The sequence below is a fragment of the Lithobates pipiens genome, unplaced genomic scaffold (genome assembly GCF_037356315.1).
Source record: "Lithobates pipiens isolate NorthernLeopardFrog02 unplaced genomic scaffold, aLitPip1_a1.2 Scaffold_8, whole genome shotgun sequence".
NCBI lineage: Eukaryota > Metazoa > Chordata > Amphibia > Anura > Ranidae > Lithobates > Lithobates pipiens.
In genome coordinates, this window is record NW_027507903.1 from 290,593,132 (window position 1) to 290,613,724 (window position 20,593).

Genomic DNA, 20,593 nt, shown 5'->3' on the forward strand with positions numbered 1-20,593 from the left:
ATCAGGCCACAGGGTGTGTGCTCCAGGAAGAGCATGAGAGGGATTGTATCACTAATCCCTGCCTCATTGCAACTTACCATTTCTTAGCTTTTTTTAAAAGGTGCCAGAATGCTGCATGTGCCCTAAATTATGAGCTACTAATGCGGTGAAAAGAACCCTAGCTCCCCAGACTGACTTCTTACCATAATCGCACAGGTACTGTACTCATTGATGGATGGTTGCTATTGGTGCAGTCTTTGCATCCAATATTAAATTCCAGCTTGTAAGGCTGTTGGCAGGCAGCTCATTTTGGAGCTTCATTTCTGTCAGACGAGTACCCACAAACCATCTGGCCTGATAAAGGTCCTCCTGAAAACCTGGGTACTTCATATTGAACAGCTACACTGCCATGTTGAGAAGGAGTGCCAGGTAAGGTAGATGTGTGATTTTTCTTAGGTGAAGTGCAGTTAGCAGGTAAGACCGTGACTGAAGATGGACCAAGGAACTCTCAGCCTGGGCCTGGAGAGATGCCAGCAGTTCAAGTCCAGTTAAGTCCTCTTAGGCCGCGTACACACGGGCGGACTGTTCGCCCAACTTTGTCCGTCAAACAGTTTCGGCAAACAGTCCGCTCAAAATTAGCATGGACGGACATGGCCACACACGACGAACGAACAGTTTGCTGAAACCGTGCGCGATGACGTGAACGGCACGTACGACGGGACAAAAAATACGACGTCCTATACACTGCATTATAACTTTCGGCGTGAAAATCCTTTCTGAGCATGCGCGCAACTTTGTTTGACGAACAAGCCTACACACGAGCGGACTGTTCGCTGAAACAAGGTTTCAGCGGACAGTTTTACGGAATTTCCGAAAAACCTTGTTCGTCAAACTGTCCGCTGAAACTGTCCGCTGAAAGCCCACACACGAGCGGACTGTCCGCCCAAACACTGTTCAGCGGACAAAGTTGGGTGAACAGTCCGCCCGTGTGTACGCGGCCTTAGTCCCTATGAATATGAATCACAACACAGAGTGGCTACTTGTAGCCTAAGAAGTTGCATATGCTCTGGGGTGCTTGGGGGGCTGCTGGTTCTGAGAAGTCGAAGGATAAGGCCAGTGAGGGAGGAGTGGAGTACAAATTACTGTGCTGCCACCATCTGACAAGACACATGAAGGTACCGCCAGCTGCAGCAGTGTGGCTCATTCTGCATACTTTCCAGCTACCAAAATATTCACTCAATATACCATAAAGGATATGTAGCATACCTGGCTATGCTTACCAGACCATGTGTCTGTAGTCATGTGTACCCTGCCACCAGGGCCACTGATAAGGCAGTACAACCAGCCCTCTGGTACCGGGCTAGGGCCTCATCAGATCAACAGGGGGGCCCAGGCAGCTTTGTGATCCATCTATAGCATGCAGGCATTTTTACATAGATGACCTGCTGAGCCAGGCTCAAATCCCTGTGAAGACTTAAATTATATTTCTTGGGCCCCATCTATCCAACAGAGGGGCCAAGGAGACAGAAGCAGACAGAGGACGATTTTTTCATTTTCATGCAGATAAAGCCTGTGCCTTGATGTCCAACTAAAGTCCCGGCGGCAGCCTTTCACCCAGCAGAGTGAATTTTACTGCGCCTCAGTAAGTGCGGAGGAGTGGGGAGGTCGAGGCTGCAGCCAGGCATTGGGAGGTGACAGAGCAGAGAGCTCAGCACATCGATCGCAGTGCAAAGGCAGATGGCACAAAGTATGTATTGCAACATGTCTTGGAAGGTAGAGACAGATGACCATACAGCACACCCTACTGGTGCCGCAAGTGAGAAGTCAATACAAGCAGCCTTCCCATGTGACAGACAGCCAAACAGCAACTGGTGTGCTGAGATCATTACATATTATGTACATATTATGGCAGGGGTGGCAGCCAAGAGGAGTGTGTGTAGATCCCCCCGCCACCACCACCACCATAATATGTACTATAGTGGCATAGTGGCAGTGCCCTTTGCAGCATAAGTAGAGGGGTTGGGGGGGGGGGGGGGTGCATGTTTTTACTGTCCACCAAACACAAGTATAAACAAGACCTAAAATAAAGCATCCCACTTTGCTGTGATCATCATTATCATGACAATGATCACAGCACATCAGTTACTGTTTGACTGTCACATTGACTAACATAAGCGGCTGAGGCATTCCCTGCCCCACAGCCGCACATATACATGCCTCCTGTATATGTGCGGCTGCAGAGTAGGGAATGGCTCAGCCGCTTATAATTGGTGGGGCATTGTGAGGGGAAAAGGGGGCCCTGCCAAGTAGACGGTAGTGGGTCCTATGATTTCTAACACCAGCCCTGCCTGCCACTGACAGCATGGTCCAGTGACACAGACACATTAATTCTACATGCTGGGGAAGAGCGGAGGTGGCCTTCTGGGCAAAATAATTGTGGCTACTGGCTAGAATCCTGCCAATGTGGTGTAGTACAGGCCATAAACTCAAGGGGCTTAATTCCATGAGCTGGCATTAATATGCTGGGCATTAGTCATTTGTGGACTTTTTTTTTCTTCAACTCCTGCAACTGCAGAAGAGACAGCTGCCTTACATGGTATTCTGCTGGGGACTGCTGAGTAGGTGTGGGAGAATTTTTCAGAGGTTCAAGTCTTTGCTCAGTATTTCCCCATGAACCTCTTCCATGCTTGATGCAGCATATATGAGCCTTGAAAACCATTTATGAGTCTTCCTTCCCTAACTGTTGCAAGAGGTTGCAGATGTTATGGTGGAGGCAGCACAAGAATGCTAGGGGGGATGCTGAAAGCGAGGAACGAGGGGGAAGAAGAGGGATGTGGGCCTTTTCCTACTCATTAAGGTGCTGCTCCCTCCAAAATCTGTGGTACAAAGTCATGTGTTTCATTAGACATGTGGTTCTTAAATGGCTGGTAGTTTTACCATGGCTGATACAGTACACACCACAACAGTGCTATTGGCAACAGATATATTAAAAAAGGCCCACACTGAAAAGCTCTGTAGACTGGCCCTGGGAATAGCAGTGGCCTATTCCTGTGGGATAGTGCCATCAGATGCAGAACAACTGCTCCCACAAGCCCTCAGCATGTGCCGCTGCCTCTATACAAAATCCTTCCTCACAGCAGTTCTGTTCTCCTTCAGAATTTATTTCTCTCTGTTTGGTGGCACCCATGGACTATCTGTGACCTCATCCTCAACCACCTCCATATTTCTGGAACCCATTTGGCAGTAAGCTCCAGCTGCCAAAACTTTACTGCCTTTGCTGTTCCCTGCCTGATGTTCCCTCCCTCTGTGATCATGGTGCTATCTTCTGCATCCTCAATAACTGAAATTAGGAATGCTTACGCATGACCAAGATCATTCTCTTGAACCAAGTTAGTGATTGTGTAATCAAATAATTGCCAGTTTGGGGGGCTATGACGGGATTAAAAGAGCAGGTGGAAGAAGAGACTATATTAATAGCAGTTGCAGATAACTAACTCCTGATCGTGTTGTGGCCGTATAGTAGCGAAGTGATAGATAGATAGATGATAGAAAAGACAGACATACACAGGGCTGGACTGGGACAGAAATATGGCTTGGACTTCATCCAGACCAGCCCACTTACATTTTGAGTGTCCCATCAGCACTCCCTTACATCGGAGTGTCCCATGAGCAGCCCCCTTACATCAGAGTGTCCCATGAGCAGCCCCCTTACATCAGAGTGTCCCATTACCAGCCCCCTTACATCAGAGTGTCCCATCACCAGCCCCCTTACATCAGAGTGGCCCACTGAGCCATCGGCCCACCGGGAAACTTCTGGTAGTCCCAATGGCCAGTATATGCCTGGACATACACTGTTTATAGATGGTGCGGCCCAACCACTGCTTTGTTCTGCAGAACCTGCTCACCCCCTACTACCTCAGTGTGCAAAACCTCTCACTTTAGCACTGCCTGACATTTTTAATTAAATGAATTGTCTAAATTTGATGGCAACTATGGCAATATGTGGAATAAAAATATGCTTTGGTACATTACTGTGAAACACTAAACCCAATTATTTTAACCAAGCAAAAAATAAAAAAAAATGGATAAACATGAAATAAACACAAATAAAAAACAAAACAATAAGACAAAACAAAAAAAAAAAACAGGACAAGGGGAGCTCAGCAGACCCAACTTCCTCCAGTATTTTAGTGCATAATAGCACATTATAGCACCATATAGCAATTAACTTTCACTACAAAGACTGTTAGCTCTCCCTAAACTACCCCAATACACACTGACAAATGGCTGCTGGAAACCAACCCTTTATAGTGAGAGGGCTGACACATAACAAAGACCCCATTATTGGCCTACTTCAATTAAAATGTCATGAGTGCATTATTGCTAGAAAGAATACAGCCTAACACATTTCTACATTATTTCGCTGGGACTGCAAATTTTGACGATGCAAACTCTTGATAATGGTGAACCTAAGCATTATTACTAAGGCCCAAGACTCACTGAGGACATGCAGATACCTCACTGTCTTTTTGTTCTTCGTTAGAAATCTGCATCTCTGCCCAGGAGTTTTGTGTGTATATTATTACACAAGGTTAAACACCAGGTCATTTGAAAAACTTTGAATCCCAATTACAATCATAATACCTTTAACAACTATTAAATATTACATAATACAATGCATTAAAGGAATTATGTATACTGTAAAATAATAAGAAAATAGAGTGTATTTAGAGTTTCATGGTCGGCAAAATTAAAATATATATCAAGGTAAATATAATTCCAATCTATTACCAACAGCACAAAAGGAAAATAGTTGCAGGGTATAGTTCTTGCGGCTTTTATGTATTCTAGAATGACCCAGTAATTCAAAATATCTGACAGTCATACACCTCTTTCACCTCTCCTCAAAGCTACAAAGTGCATTTTCATTCCCTCAATATTTAACCATGCATTCTATACATATATTTAATTTTTGATATTAATATGTCTTGCTGAGATGTGAAGCAAGCTTCTCTTAAGCACCACTCCTCTAAGAGAGAGAACACTGTCTAGCTGCATAATGAATGGCTCATGTAATATCCACTGATAGTGTCCATTTAATTCGGCTCAGCATTTCATTGAAAAGGCCCTTAGGGATGTAAAGACAGCTACACAAAATAAATGCCAAGAGCTACTTTAATGAACCCATCTTCTTCCAGCAAAGAATCTAAAAGATTCCACAAAATCATTACATATACACAAGGAACTCTTACTTAGGGATTTAATATAGCTTCAACTTACTAAAGCCATAAACCCCATCTTGATCAAAATACCTTGACTCATTAAGGGCTTGATTTGCTTTTAGGGGCTTCTTAAGGGTTATACTGTATAATAACCTATTTATACTTGTTTATCACTGTCAGATGCACATTGCATCTATCATTCGCATACATGTGGGAGAATATTTACCTTAAGTCACATTAAACCTCACAAATAGGCCACTGGCATATAACATAGGCATCTCCTTGTCTCTGACCTTTAGGTTAGATATCCTACTGAGCGCCCTTGGAGAACTTTTTAAAGTGTAAGGGTACAATGCTTCCTATGGCTCACTTTTGGCCCATCATTGTGATTGGTGCTCAATACACAAATGTCTGAAAGGAAGCAGGACCAGACTCTTGGTAATAGGAGTTGATCAACCATAGCATACCAGTTCACCCTGGAATTTAAGGCTTCTGGGGAGCTGCCTGCAGTTACCTACTATTACATAAAAGCACCGCTTTACAGGGCTTAATATGTTCTAAGTTTTTTTTTTTTAAAAGGTTATATGTTTAAAATTAGGATAATGCTTTCAAATAATGAACCAATAAAGCCATTCATTATTTCCCAATAAAATGTTATCCTGAAATTATGTGACGTCACATGATGTCAGAAGGGGCGGGGTCACATGTTTACGTCACCGAATGGCCCCACCCTAAGCTATAATACATGGAGGCAGAGTTTTTTCAGGCTTTTTTTTATCGGTCCATCGGATGCTGTGATCAAAGATGAATGAACATTGTGGGACACTTTTTTTTAGATAAAGGACATGTCTCAATGTGTCTACTGCCATTTTTAACATTTTGACACTTTTTTTTGGTACCCATTCACATAGGGAGGGCCGGGATCTGGGGGGTTCCCTTGTTAAAAGTGGCTTCCAGATTCCGATAAGCCCCCCCGCCCGCAGACCCCTACAACCACCGGACAAGGGTTGTGGGGATGAAGCCCTTGTCCCCAAACACCCTCCCCATGTTGAGGGCATGTGGTCTGGTACGGTTCAGGAGGGGGGGTGCTCTCTCACCCCCCCCTTTTCCTGCTGCCAGCCAGGTTGTGTGCTTGGATAAGGGTCTGGTATGGATTTGGGGGGACCCCTACGCCAATATTTTTTAAATTGTGGCTCGGGGTTCCCCTTAAAATCCATACCAGACCTGAAGGGCCTGGTATGGATTTTAGGGGGAAACCCCACGCAATTTTATTTTTAATTTTGGTGCGGGGTTCCCCTTAATATTGATACCAAACTCAAAGGGCCTGGCAATGGACTGGGGGGTAACCCATGTTGTTTTTTTCAATGATTTTTATCTATATTGCCAGGATCCGACATTTCATTACAGCCGCAAGCAGTTTTTAATGCCATTTTTATTTTTTATTTTTTTTATTTTTTTTAGAAATGTAATTTTGCTGTGGTGCTGTTCTAAACACGGGAAAGATGCGCTACTTTACAGACATACTAAGGACAGCCCTCAGGCACAATATTTAAAGGAATATTTCATTTTTATTGTTTTACTTTAAGCATTATTAAAATCACTGCTCCTGAGACAACGGCTGTTTTTAAACTTTTTTTTGGCATTGATCAAAGGACGCCCTTTGATAAAGTCGTGATGACAAAATGTGCCAGGGCGTGACCTTACGGTGACCGGAAACCACGTCACAATGCTGCGCGTTCCAGGACCCAGAGCGCTAAACCGGAAGGAGGAAGTGTTTGCAGTTGAGATCATTACGATCTCCACAGGAATACACTCCGGTCTTTCAGCCTTTGAGGAGAACGGATATTTCCAAGCTCATTTACAACTAACTTTGACCTTGAGCTATATGATCACTGCTGAACTGGCACTGTGACATTGACAATCAAATTTTATTTGAAGTGCATAATAAATAGTTAAACTGGACTATACTATGTGGAGTCTCTTTTTCCATGTTCTTGGATTTTGGAATTCCCTATAAGGACCTCCCATAGAGATATTTGGAGCGAATATGCCCCTTGATCATGTTTGAGGCCTGTTAATCTCCTGGCTCTGGTGAGTTTAAACCCCTTGACGGTGTGTGCAGCACGTGGTGGAGCAGGTTCATGGTGAAAGATGCACTCATCAAATATCGACTGTATACACCAATTGCGTTCACTAGAGACTTTTTCCATTCAACATCATACATTCATTTATTTATCTGTCCAGTATTCTTGCGTGTATGGTGGAGACTATATACTAGTTAGTCAGTTTCCTAATTTTTGCTACAACTGAAGGGAGCGTCGCTTTGGTGTTCACTTGTTACTCATTTAGAGTTGCAAATTTTACATCTATTTTTTATATGTACAACCTGTTTTTAAGTGGCTGCTGATCGAAAGATCTTTTATTTTACTAATTTCTTTGCTATTCATGTTTGTTTATTTATCATTGCCTGTGTGGATGCTCCCTATTATTTCATAGCGCTGAGATAGGAGGAGTGGGGTAGGGCGAGGTTTTTTTCCCCCTTTTTTTACATATATATTATACATATATTCAGTATAAGATCCATTAAAATATAAAGTAAATTAAACATCTTTATACAAAGATTTTATAGATGTGACAAATTATTTTTTGTGCAAGTAAACCAAAACCAAAACACAAAGAAGAAGCGCTCTCCATAGCTACTAATTAGGCCATATTAATGATTATTGATTTTCCCACCCCAAGTCTTATTGGCTGCTACTAGGGCAACATTTTGAATGATCAGCTCCAAAATTGTCAAGCTTGTACAGACCAGCAGTGTATTAAGAAATTTGCAATGCAAATAAAAAACAGCGACAAGGAATCAATCATTAATTCACATTTGTAAATTAAAATGTATTCATACCACATTGTAATTCAAATAAACAGCATCATGTTTATTCATGTAAGAAAATATCCACTATATTATCCACTATATTACCACTATAAGTATGGTAGGTTTCAGCACTGGACAGCTCCTTGAAGAATTAGCTCTCTTGTTTAATGAACAAAGCAAAGCACAATAATGACTCGATAATGTGCATGCAATAACCCATAGTAGACATATTTCAGTTTATGGATATCGAAGTAAGTATAAGATACATTTTGGTTGATATATATTTATGCACTTTTCATCCAGCTTTTTGTCATTTAGAAAAAGACCTTCTAGTGATATTCAAGGGAGTCATAGAGCTACAAAAATCTCCAGAATTGAGTTGAGGCCTACTATTATTATTATATAATCACACAAATAATTGAACTCTTTAAAATATTATTTCCGAGGCTTAACAAGCTAAGGCCTAATTTAATTAACCAGATACGCATTAAACATTTGTAAACAAATATTATGAAAATTTTAAAAACATGGAGGCCAAGGATTTACTCTCATTAGGAAGGGTCAAGAGAGGTGAAACATACGCAGAGCTATACACACAAATAGATACTTACCCATATACAGTACACCTTCCTTGGTCTTCTCTGCAGCCTCGGCTACCCCTTGCTTGGTCTTTTCAGCAGCAGCCACCACTCCTTCCTTTGCTTTGGACAAGCCTTTCATAAACACATCCATTCTGATCTGTTGCAGTCTGCAGAGAGGGGGGAAGAGGAGGCAGCAGCTTAGTATGGGAAGCACAGGAAGCACAGTGATATCACAAGCCCCTGCAGCTCACTCTGACCTGCTTTTCAGTTCCAAAGCTACCCCTACTCACATCATATTAGTACATTCCTTCCTCTGACAGAATAGGAAAGAGCACTGAGCAAATGAAAACCACGTTACATGCCGTTTCCAGACATGGACATACACACGTTCAGTTATTATGCACAGACCATTTCTCTTCTTGTGGAAGACATGTTAGATTATATCCTGACTATCAATCTGGTACTATTTTTTTTAAAACCTAACCTATACACACTGTAATGTGAATCCTACTACAATTCAATTACATATACAATTACATATACCTACAATTATAGTAGTGAAATGTATATGATGTAGTAAGTGCCTAACAAAAAGCCATAGTAGTATACAAATCTATCTATCTATCTATCTATCTATCTATCTATCTATCTATCTATCTATCTATCTATCTATCTACTATCTATCATTTATTTTATTGGAAAGATATGGCATGGATAGGACATGTCACAGGTGATTAATAAAGAAAGTTGATGGATACCAATGTTGAAATTGGTTACAATCCACCTACAATAGATTGAGGTTGGCTGCAACCCACCGAAATTTTGATGTCAATATACTTTCAAGTGTGATTTCTCGTTTACTAAAACCTATATGCCTCTCCAATGAATATTTTTTAAGCCTTGTGATCAGCAGGTATGTTCCAAGACCCTCTATTCACCACCTATACACATGAATTCTATGTACTATATATATTTATATATAATTATAAATGATTATAGTTATAGATCTCTCTCTCCTTCTCTGATATATATGAGAGAGGGTGCTCTATTTCTAGATTTATGTGAGAGAGAGAGAAATCTATCTATCTATCTATCTATCTATCTATCTATCTATCTATCTATCTATCTATCTATCTATATATAAAGAGAGAGAGAGAGAGGGAGAGAGGGAGAGAGAGAGAGAGAGATCTATATATCTATATATATATATATATATATATATATATATATATATATAGATATAGATATATATATATATCTATATATATATATATATATATATAGATAGATAGATAGATAGATATATTTATATATACATATTTCTACACATATACACACATACATAGATGCGGTTTATTGCATACTTATGTATATGCATATGTCAAATACACAAAAAATACACACCTGCAGAGAGTTATCTATGTAACACCTATAAAAAGCAACGTTAGGCATTCAATTAATTTTTAAAAATGTTAGAACCGTTACATTTCTGTTATTGCACCATTCTTGTTTGATGTGCACCGGTTTTATGTGAGTAATGATTCAAGCAACATTAACTGGTGAGCTTGGCCCCATGTCCTTGAAACCTGGACTTTTTTTCCTCTGCAAAATAAAGGAGGAAGGCAAGAGGGGGGAGGTGCAGCAATCCCAGCATCACCCTTTGCATTGCAGTTTCTATAAGCACAAGATGGAGATGTGATATGAGAAAAAAAAGACCCCCTGACAAAGTAAAAATCAGCAGGCTAAAAAAAGAAGATAATTCTACAGCTTGGACATCTTGTGATTATTATCAGGGTGATAGAAGACTTGGAATATCCTTAGTTACACCCTAGTTACACATCTCCATAATTCATCTGTTGGTGAAATACACACGCTGCAAGTAATTATAGTGTGTAGAGCCACATATCATCAAGCATGAAAGGAGAGGAATTAGAAGACAGACATGGAATTGTCTCCACAGCCTTGGTGCAGATGAGAACAGCCAATGCCCTGGCTCTCGTGACAGATGCAGCTACCCCCACTGCTGCTAATGTCCTGGGGGGCACTGCAAACAGGTTTTATTTTATAACCATATCATTCAGCTGAATCAAAAGATGGGAAATAAAGGAGATGACAACACATACCTTCTCGGTGACAATCCTACTCCAGGGGTCTCCTTTCTGAAACAGGCTGCCTATATAGTATGTGAAGACAAAAAAAAAAAGGTAGAGGAAAATGTCAGACAAATGAAGCAGCTGGGATGAAGCTCCATATAAATGAAGCTGTGCCAACCCCTCACCCTCCCTTACCTGGGGTTCAGAGGTGAATTACTCTTGGTGCTTTCTCTCTCTTGCAATAAGTAGAGGAGGGATCAGATGTGGCTGTGTCAGGGGTCCCTCAGCAGGCAGTGTCAGTGCTACAGATCCATGGGATGTTCTGTACCAACCGTACTGCCTTCTCTCCTCTCTGGAATGAGAGTGCTTAATGCTTGTGTGAGTGCTGTCTACCCCCTTGTGGCAGGAGATCCTATGAACAACCAAGAACAGCAATTGCAGACTGGAAGCCCTCAGCTTCACACTTCCCCCCCCCCCCCCCCTCCTTTCTGCTGATAAAAAAAAATAGGAGATTCTAGTCTTTGCTTACCAGTCCCCCAACACACCCATTACACCGTATGTGTAAAATGAAGGGCACTCCCTCTACTCTCCTTATGACCCTTTCTCCTTCATGCAAGGATGCTCTGTGACCTTCTTCATCCCATGAGATATGGTGAGGTCAGAAACACGTCAGCCACTACCATGATGAACCCAGGACCAAGCCGTTATATTCACAGAGGGACACATTCTCATTACTTTCCAAGTGGTGGCGTTTTCAATTGTGTATTCACAATATAGTATTACGTGAATGATTTGGGATAGAGGAGCTTTAATAATTCCATTTTTTTTCCACTAAATAGTATATACATTTACATCACACTGTGGGGGTTATTTACGAAATGAAAATCCACTTTGCATTACAAGTGCACTTGGAAGTGCAGCCGCTGTAGATCAGAGGGGGACACGCAAGGAAAATAAAAAACAGCATTTTTGCTTGTACATGATTGGATGATAAAATCAGCAGAGCTTCCCCTCATTTCACATCTTCCCCTCGGATCTACAGCGACTGCACTTCCAAGTGCACTTGCAGTGCAAAGTGGATTTTCCTTTAGTAAATCAACCCTTGTGTCTAGCAAACTGTGCAGAAAATGCCAATGCATTCCAATTACAGAGTCATTTTTATGTGATTGAATAGTCTGTATTTTTAAGAATTAAAAATGGAATTAATTTAATGAAAGAAAATAAAATTTGCTGCCGCATAAAATACTGACATTCTACATCCCAATCTTTAGTGCCTTTTTGCGATCAGATACATTATTCTTTATTTTGTAAAGCGCTGTGCTAATTGTTGGCACTATATAAATCCTGAATAATAATAATAATAATAATAATAATGTGTCTTCCCTTCAGGGGCGGACTGACAACTCATCGGGCAATAGGAGATTATGGGGCCACGCAGTATACAATCACACAGTATACACACACACACAGTATACAATCACACAGTATACACATACGTGTACACACAGTATACACAGGCATGTTTCTATTGGCTGAGAAGATACTGGAGAGGTGGGGCAGCTATAATCTCTGGATTTTTAGACCAAAAGGATGTCGGTAAGGGACATTTCAGAGAGAGATGTAAAAAAAACACAGATTTTTACATACTGTCCCTGGTTTTACTGAGGCTGGCAACCCTGATGGGGCCCCCTAGTGGATAATTGGTCAGTCCGCTCCTGCTTCCCTTTTAAAAGAATAGACTTGTGAATGCTATTAAGTTTATCATGTTATATAAAAGAAATGTATTAGATTGTAAGCTCTTCTGAGCAGCGCCCTCTTAACTCTCTTGTATTTTATTGGACTGTAACTGTATCGTGTCCCTTTTATATTTTAAAGCACTACACAAACTGTTGGGGCTATATAAATCCTTTATAATAATAACAATAATAATAATAATTATATGACTATTCTCCATATTCTTATGGGCAAGGCACATGCTATATTTCAGATATAAGCAGTGGCATTGCTATTATGATCAGTATACTGGTATTATCCCAGATTTACCCCTTTCTTTGTTTTCATTATCAGTATTGATTGATGACTGAAAAGCATTGCTTTTAGAAGGGTCGCTCAGTACACATTAATGCATCTGTCATTGCAGCTCTGGCCAAGATAAAGGGAGGAATATAGGGAAGCCTTCTAGTGAGACCTATATGAAACCTGAAATGTATTAAAAAGGTTAACTCAACAGCAGAAACATAAAGTAGGTGTGAACCCTAACTGAATAATTTTTATAAAAACGTCTTTTTTTTTAAATAAAATATGGTATTCATTTTTTTTTTTAACCTTGTTCTACATCCCAGTGCTGCTAATCTCATGCAGCCTCTATGCATCTGTATGTGCATGTAATCCAGAGATGGGTGTATGACATTCTTCAGGATAGGTTTCCCGATGGTGACAACAGTGATCCATGCCTGCACATGTAATGAAAAGGCCATTTGTGGTTCCCCACTGAAAGCCAGTGTGACAGGGTGACGATGCAGAAGCATGGTTGGGAGACAAGGACAGAGCATGATCACCCTGTAAGCGCCTGAATATGGAGCCTCATGGTAGGCTCATTAGATAATTAACAAAAATTTAATATTTAAAATTATAAAAAAATATATAAAAAATGGCATTAACATGTTAAATTATATTATTATATAAGATCTTAGTAATTATGTTTACATATGCTTTTAGCAGTCTAACAACATCAATCACTACATAACTTAATGTGCCTCCTTAAACAAATAGTATAAAGCTTTATAAACTGGCTTTTCATAGGTAGTATAGTCTTTAGAATAAAACTTTTTTATATCATTTTTTTTAATTTTTTTTTAATCTGTTATACTCACATTCAGAATTGAAAATGAATGCAGCTCCATCCCTCTATTGATATTGAGCCCAAAAGAGCAACAGTAAAACTTGAATATTCCTACGTCTTTCTCTTTTGTTTCTTTTTGTTGTTTATTTAGTTATTGCTCACTGAGCTAAGTTAAGTACAAGGCATACTTGGAATATACTATATATACAGTATCTCACAAAAGTGAGTACACCCCTCACATTTTTGTAAATATTTTGTTATAACTTTTCATGTGACAACACTGAAGAAATTACACTTTGCTACAATGTAAAGTAGTGAGTGTAGAGCTTATATAACAGTGTACATTTGCTGTCCCCTCAAAATAGCTCAACACACAGCCATTAATGTCTAAACCACTGCCAACAAAAGTGAGTACACCTCTAAGTGGAAATGTCTAAATTGGGCCCAAAGTGTCAATATTTTGTGTGGCCAACATTATTTTCCAGCACTGCCTTATCCCTCTTGGGCATGGAGTTCACCAGAACTTCACAGGTTGCCATTGGAGTCCTCTTCCACTCCTCCATGAGAACATCACAGAGCTGGTGGATGTTAGAAACGTTGCGCTCCTCCATCTTCCGTTTGAGGATGCCCCACAGATACTCAATAGGGTTTAGGTCTGGAGACATGCTTGGCCACCTTTACCCTCAGCTTCTGGTCAGTGGTAGTGGTCATCTTGGAGGTGTGCTTTCCAGTCTCTGAAGGGAGGGGTTCATGTTCTTCTTCAGTATGTCACAGTACATGTTGGCTTTCATGGTTCCCTCAATGAACTGTAGCTCACCAGTGCCGGCAGCACTCATGCAGCCCCAGACAATGACACTCCCATCACCATGCTTAACTGTAGGCAAGACACACTTGTCTTTGTACTCCTCACCTGATTGCTGCCACACATGCTTGACACCACCTGAACTAAATAAGTTTATCTTGGTCTCATCAGACCACAGGACATGGTTCCAGACAGTAATCTATGTCCTTAGTCTGCTTGTCTTCAGCAAACTGTGGGATTTCTTGTGCATCCTCTTTAGAAGAGGCTTCCTTCTGGGACAGCCATGCAGACCAATTTGATGCAGTGTGCAGTGTATGGTCTGAACACTGACAGGCTGACCCCCCCCCCCCCCCCCCACCCCATTTAACCTCTGCATTAATGCTGGCAGCACTCATACATCTATTTTCCAAAGACAACCTTTGGATATGACACTGAGCATATGCACTCAACTTCTTTGGTCGACCATGGCGAGGCCTGTTCTAAATGGAACCTTGGCCACCGTGCTGCAGCTCAGTTTCAGGGTCTTGGCAATCTTCTTATAGCCTAGGCCATCTTTATGTAGAGCAGCAATTCTTTTTTTCAGATCCTCAGAGAGTTCTTTGCCATGAGGTGCCACATTGAACTTCCAGTGACCAGTATGAGAGAGTGAGAGGGATAACACCAAATTTAACCTACCTGCTCCCCATTCACACCAGAGACATTGTAACACTGATGACACTGGGGAGGGAAAATAGCTAGTTGGGCTCAATTTGGACATTTTTACTTAGAGGTGTACTCGCTTTTGTTGCCAGTGGTTTAGACATCAATGGCTCTGGGTTGAGTTTTTTGAATTTACACTGTTATATTTTGCGAGATACGGTATATATTTTTGCCTCTATGATCCCTTGTACCTTGATGTATATCTATAGCAGGGCGAAGCCACAGAGTAATCTCCGCCCGACAGGCACTTTCTAGTCCCAGCAAGGCATGATGTCACTGAGCCGGCTGGGAGGCAGGATGAAGAGGACCACAGAGACAATAGAGAGCTGCTGGCACACTGAGCGCAACCTAGAGGAGGAACCAACCATGCTGTATATCGAACACATAAGCAGTCATATGCAGAATAATTTGTTAACTCTGAGGGGGAGGGGAACTGAAGGGGGGGGGGGGGGTAATTAATTATGAATGGTATTTGTAATATGCAGCAATAAGGGGGTTCATTTACTTTCACTGGTCACTGATGCATTAGTTACCATGGCAGTTAATTAACCCCATTGTGCTGCATTAGTGGTACCAGTGTCAGTGTTAATGTATGCTGCTGCATAGGGGTTTATAAACACTGACACTGGTACTAATAATGCAGCACAGTGGGGTTAATTAACTGCCAATGGTAACTAATGCTTCAGTGACCAGTGAAAGTACATTAACCCCCTTATTGCTGCATATTACAAATACCATTCATAATTAACCACTTGCCAACCCGCTGCAGTACAGATACTGTGACTGGACGGCAGCTACAGGCACCATAACGTACCCATATATCGCTGCCTGTTTCAGGCATATGCTGGGGGGGGGCGCAGTTTGCCAACTTCGCCCTGGGCACCAGGTGACCTTGTCCCGGCACTAATCTATAGTATACTAGCTTATGTTTTCTTTGCAAGCAAGTTCTGGAATTTTGTATTTTCATTGAAAATTATTCAAAATTATTGAAAAAGAAAATTATTGGAAAAGAAAATGAATGCATTGAAAATTAAAGCATTATAACCACAATATATATTTGCTCAGAAGAATTATATTTTAGACATATTTTATATGTCTATACTTTAGCTAAAATTGTCAATACATGTAAACACAATGCTAAATAACCAACATAATACAGCATTAATGCATTAACGTAATTGAATGACTAACCAAAGCATTCCCTGCTGACTTAATCAATAAAGATGCATGCTGGCTTTCACAATTAATCAAATGCATATGGCTCCTTATTGAACATATACAGTAACGACAGAACCTTCATTGTTTTCTGTTGCATTTATTATAAACAATATTTTTTTAACTGAGCCCATTGAGACTTTAGCTCTGGTAATACAGTATGTTGGCCTGACAATTTTCCCTATTATGGCTCATTTACACTTGCGGTTAGGCGGGGATGGTAAAAAAAACATGTGGTTGAGCTGCAGTTTTACTGCCCACTGACTGCCCCCCTTAACCACTTTATCTTAGAAAGGTTTTACCCCCTTCATGACCAAAGCATTTTTTTGCTATTCAGCACTGTGCTACTTTAACTGGCAATTTTTCGGTCATGGAATCCTATAAGCAAATTCAATTTGTATAATTTTTTTTGACACAAATAAAGCTTTCTTTTGGTCGTATTTGATCACAACTGGGTTTTTATCTTTTGCTTTATAAACAAAAAAAGACTGAAAATTAAAAAAAAACCCTGATTATTTCTACTTTCTGTTATAAAACATATCCAATAAAACCAAATTTCTTCATAAACCTAGTATTAGAAAGTATTCTGCTATATGTCTTTGGTTAAAACAAAATCCCAATAAGTGTATATTAATTGTTTTGTGTGAAAGTGATAGCGTCTACAAACTATGGAATATATACAGTATATTTGAAAGTTGATCAATCCTGATGTATTGATGGACCATCTAATTTCTTGAGGCCCTTAAAATGACAGGACAGTACAAATACCCTTTATCTATATGACCCCTTTTTGGAACGTAGACAGTCAGAGGCATTAAGTAAGAGGCATGGCAAGTTTTTTGAATTTGTAATTTTTTTTTTTTAATTTTTGGGAAAATTAAGAAATTTATTTTATATTTTTTCACATTTCACAGGTTGACACATGTCCGGTGGAAATTTTCCCTCAGTTCTTGCTGCACATTTCCAAAACATTGCAATTTAGATAAAGCCGGAAGCCACCGGCATCTTTTTACATTAGCTGGTTGTTAAGGAGTGGCATGGGAAGCTGGCCGCTACATCCTTAACAATGGATGACTCATCAGCTGTCAGCGAGATTCCTTGCTGACAGCTGAATATAAAAACCCCATTTCCGGCAATAAAAAATTGTGAAAAAATATTGCGTGGGGGTCCCACCCCCCCAAAATTCATACCAGACCCTTATAAAAGCATGCAGCCTGGCAGGCCAAGAAGGAGGGTGCCCCCTCCTAAACCATACAAGGCCACATGCCCTCAACATGGGGGGGTGCTCTGGAGCAGGGGATGCTCTGGGGCCAGTGGTTGTGGGGGTCTGCTGTCAGGGGGTGGATCAGAACCTGGAAGCCTCCATTAACAAGGGGGCCCCAAGATTCCATCCCCCCATGTGAATGCATATGAGGTACATTGTACTCCTACTAATGCACCAAAAAAAGTGTTGAAAATAAATAAAAACACAGAGAGTTTTTGACAACTCCATTATTAAAAAAACAAAAACAATGTCCCCTGATGTAGATCCCACCGGCACGGTATCAGGTCACCTAGAGCCCAGGTGACAGATGCACCCCGTAGGGTTAGGGGTGCACCGCAAGGTTGTGGACCCTACGGCTGACTGCTGCAGACGGGGGACAAATCCCACTGGGGTTAGAGCGTAAGATTCCCTGGGGCGCGGAGTCTAAGAGCCAGCAGGTGTTCACCAGAGCCTCGAGTGGTGAGGATGGACTTGGCTGCAACTGGCTCCAGGTCGCGACCCCCAGGGTCCCCCAGCTCACACCCACAGTAGGCAACAAGAGGATAGGGATGATGAGGGACAAGCCAAGGTCGGGGCCGCAAGCAGACAAGAATAGTCGGGTACACGCTAAAAGGTCAGGGTCACAGGCAAACAGGGATAGTCAAAACACGCCAAAGTCGGTAACGGAAAACAGTAGCAGAGCACACGGCAGGAAACAGGAAGCTAACACACAAAGGTTGATCAGCAGGATAGGCTAGCAGTGCAAAGGTTAATATAGAGTTGTCTGATAGGAGCTAGGGTGGAGCCATGCCAGAGGAAGGATATAAAAGCAGTCAGGTGAAGCTCGGCTGGTCTCTAGAAATGAACACATGCAGACAGGTAAGCAGACGAACTCTATTGCATAACCATGACACACGGCCTACCTGAAAAAAGAGAAGAAAAAAAAGCTCCGCTCACGCCGAAGGCTCCCAGCATCTGCCTGCTCTGCCGTCTGACATTTGTTAGGTAGCTAATGAGGGGGCCACACGGCACGTCACCAGGTGGCACTGCCTTCTTGTGACATCATCAATTGGTGCATACTGGGTTGATGACATCACAGTGAAAGCCCTGACCGGAGTGTTCTGATGTCTTCAGAATCTTCACACTTCTTTCTGCAAAATGTCAGGTAATGTCAGCACCATAATGAATTATAGTATCTTTGAATTATTTGTGAGTTAAATTCCTCACAGTTCACACATGAACTGTTTAAAGTCAATCGTGCCAGGGTCTATTCATCTTCCCTACTTCCCCACGGGTTTACCCCAGGGCTGGACTGGGACAAACATTTGGACCTGGACTTCATCCAGACCAGCCCACTTTAATTTTGCAAATGCACAGAAACAGTATATAAACTATACATAATTGCACAGAAAAAGCCTCCCCCTTACATCAGAGTCCCTAGAGAGCCCCGCTCTTACATCAGGGTCCTCAGAGAGCCCCTCCTTGCATCAGGGAACACAGAGAGCCCCCCTTTACATCAGAGTCCCCAGAGATCCTCAGTCTTGCATCAGGGTCCCCAGAGAGCCCCCCTTACATCAGAGTCCCTAGAGAGCCTCAGTCTTGCATCTGGGTCCCCAGAGAGCCTCCCTCTTACATCAGGGTCCCTAGAGAGCCTCCTCCTTACATCATGGTCCCCAGAGAGCCTCCCCCTTACATCAGAGTCCCAAAAGAGCCCCCTTCACATCAGTGTCCCCAGAGAGCCTCCCCCTAACATCAGCATCCCCAGAGAGCCCCTTCTTACATCAGGGTCCCCAGAGAGCCCCCTTTACATCAGAGTCCTCAGAGAGCCCCTGTCTTGCATCAGGGTCCCCAGAGAGCCCCCTCACTTACATCAGGGTCCCCAGAGAGCCCCCTTTACATCAGAGTCCTCAGAGAGCCCCTGTCTTGCATCAGGGTCCCCAGAGAGCCCCCTCACTTACATCAGGGTCCCCAGAGAGCCCCTCCTTACATCGGGATCCCCAGAGAGCCCCCCCTTACATCAGGGTCCCCAGAGAGCCCCCCTTTACATCAGAGTCCTCAGAGAGCCCCTGCCTTGCATCAGGGTCCCCAGAGAGTCCCCTCACTTACATCAGGGTCCCCAGAGAGCCTCCCCCTTACATCGGGGTCCCCAAAGAGCCCCTCACTTACATCAGGGTCCCCAGAGAGCCCCTCCTTACCTCAGAGTCCCCAGAGAGCCGGTCTTTACATCAGGGTCACCGGAGATATGGCAGGCACTGAGAGATTATGTTATCTCTCTGCTGCCCGCGGCTACACAGTGATGGAGGAACAGCAGATGATGTCATCTCTCTGCTCTCTCGCCCGCTCTTCTGCTCTCCCGAACTGCCCGCTGCATGGCTGCAGAGAGGCCATAGCACGGTAGTGGGCCGCAGACCTGTGGTTGGGGACCCCTGGGACACGGGGCTATAGCCCCAAAAGATACCTACCTCCATACACTCCCCTGCTAACCAAACCAGCAATCCCTGTTTCATTACATAGTTCTTTATGGAGCTAACTGTATTGTGGCACAGTTTGCACTCACACTGCTGCAAACCATACAGGATCAGAAATAAATGTGCCAGGGGCCACTTCTTCAGGAACGGTTTGATTAAATTATTATCCACAATAACTACTCGTTTGCTATGTTTGCTTATTAAACCTCCCTAGGAATCCAGGAACATAGTTTTCATGGCTTCTGCAATTTTTAACAAGTTATCAAAACAACCATGCTTTCTTTAGGCTGAACCCACTCTAAACTGGATCCCCATGATAAGAGAAAAAAAAAATGTAAGTGAATGTTGCTTTTCAAAATTCTCATTTTAAATGCTAGAAAAAAACAATGCATTTATCTGTTCCTTAAAGCGGAGGTCCACCCTAAAGTGGACCTTCCACTCATCGGAACCCTCCCCCCCTTCGCCGCCACAATTGGCACCTTTCAGGGGGGAGGGGGGTGCAGGTACCTGTACAGTACAGGTATCTGCACCCACTTCCGGGATAGCTCTCTGCGGAAAGGGGCGTAGATTACTCCCC

General features: G+C 42.2%; 1 protein-coding gene across 2 annotated transcripts in view; it reads right to left on the bottom strand.

The window, feature by feature from the left end:
- The window catches only part of SNCB (synuclein beta), a 140,631-nt gene extending 129,474 nt beyond the window's left edge, over positions 1-11,157 (bottom strand). Inside the window, exons 1-3 of one of the 2 annotated variants that reach the window (XR_013270831.1) lie at positions 10,943-11,157; positions 10,778-10,827; positions 8,685-8,821 (exon numbers count right to left, since the gene is read on the bottom strand). Coding sequence is in view for 1 of the 2 variants with exons in the window: in XM_077472417.1 (XP_077328543.1) it covers positions 8,685-8,805 (121 nt within the window). In the remaining variant the exon portion in view is untranslated. The remainder of the gene's footprint in view (positions 1-8,684; positions 8,822-10,777; positions 10,828-10,942) is intronic. The other variant, XM_077472417.1, reaches the window with a different exon arrangement.
- Between the last annotated feature and the right edge of the window lie 9,436 nt (positions 11,158-20,593).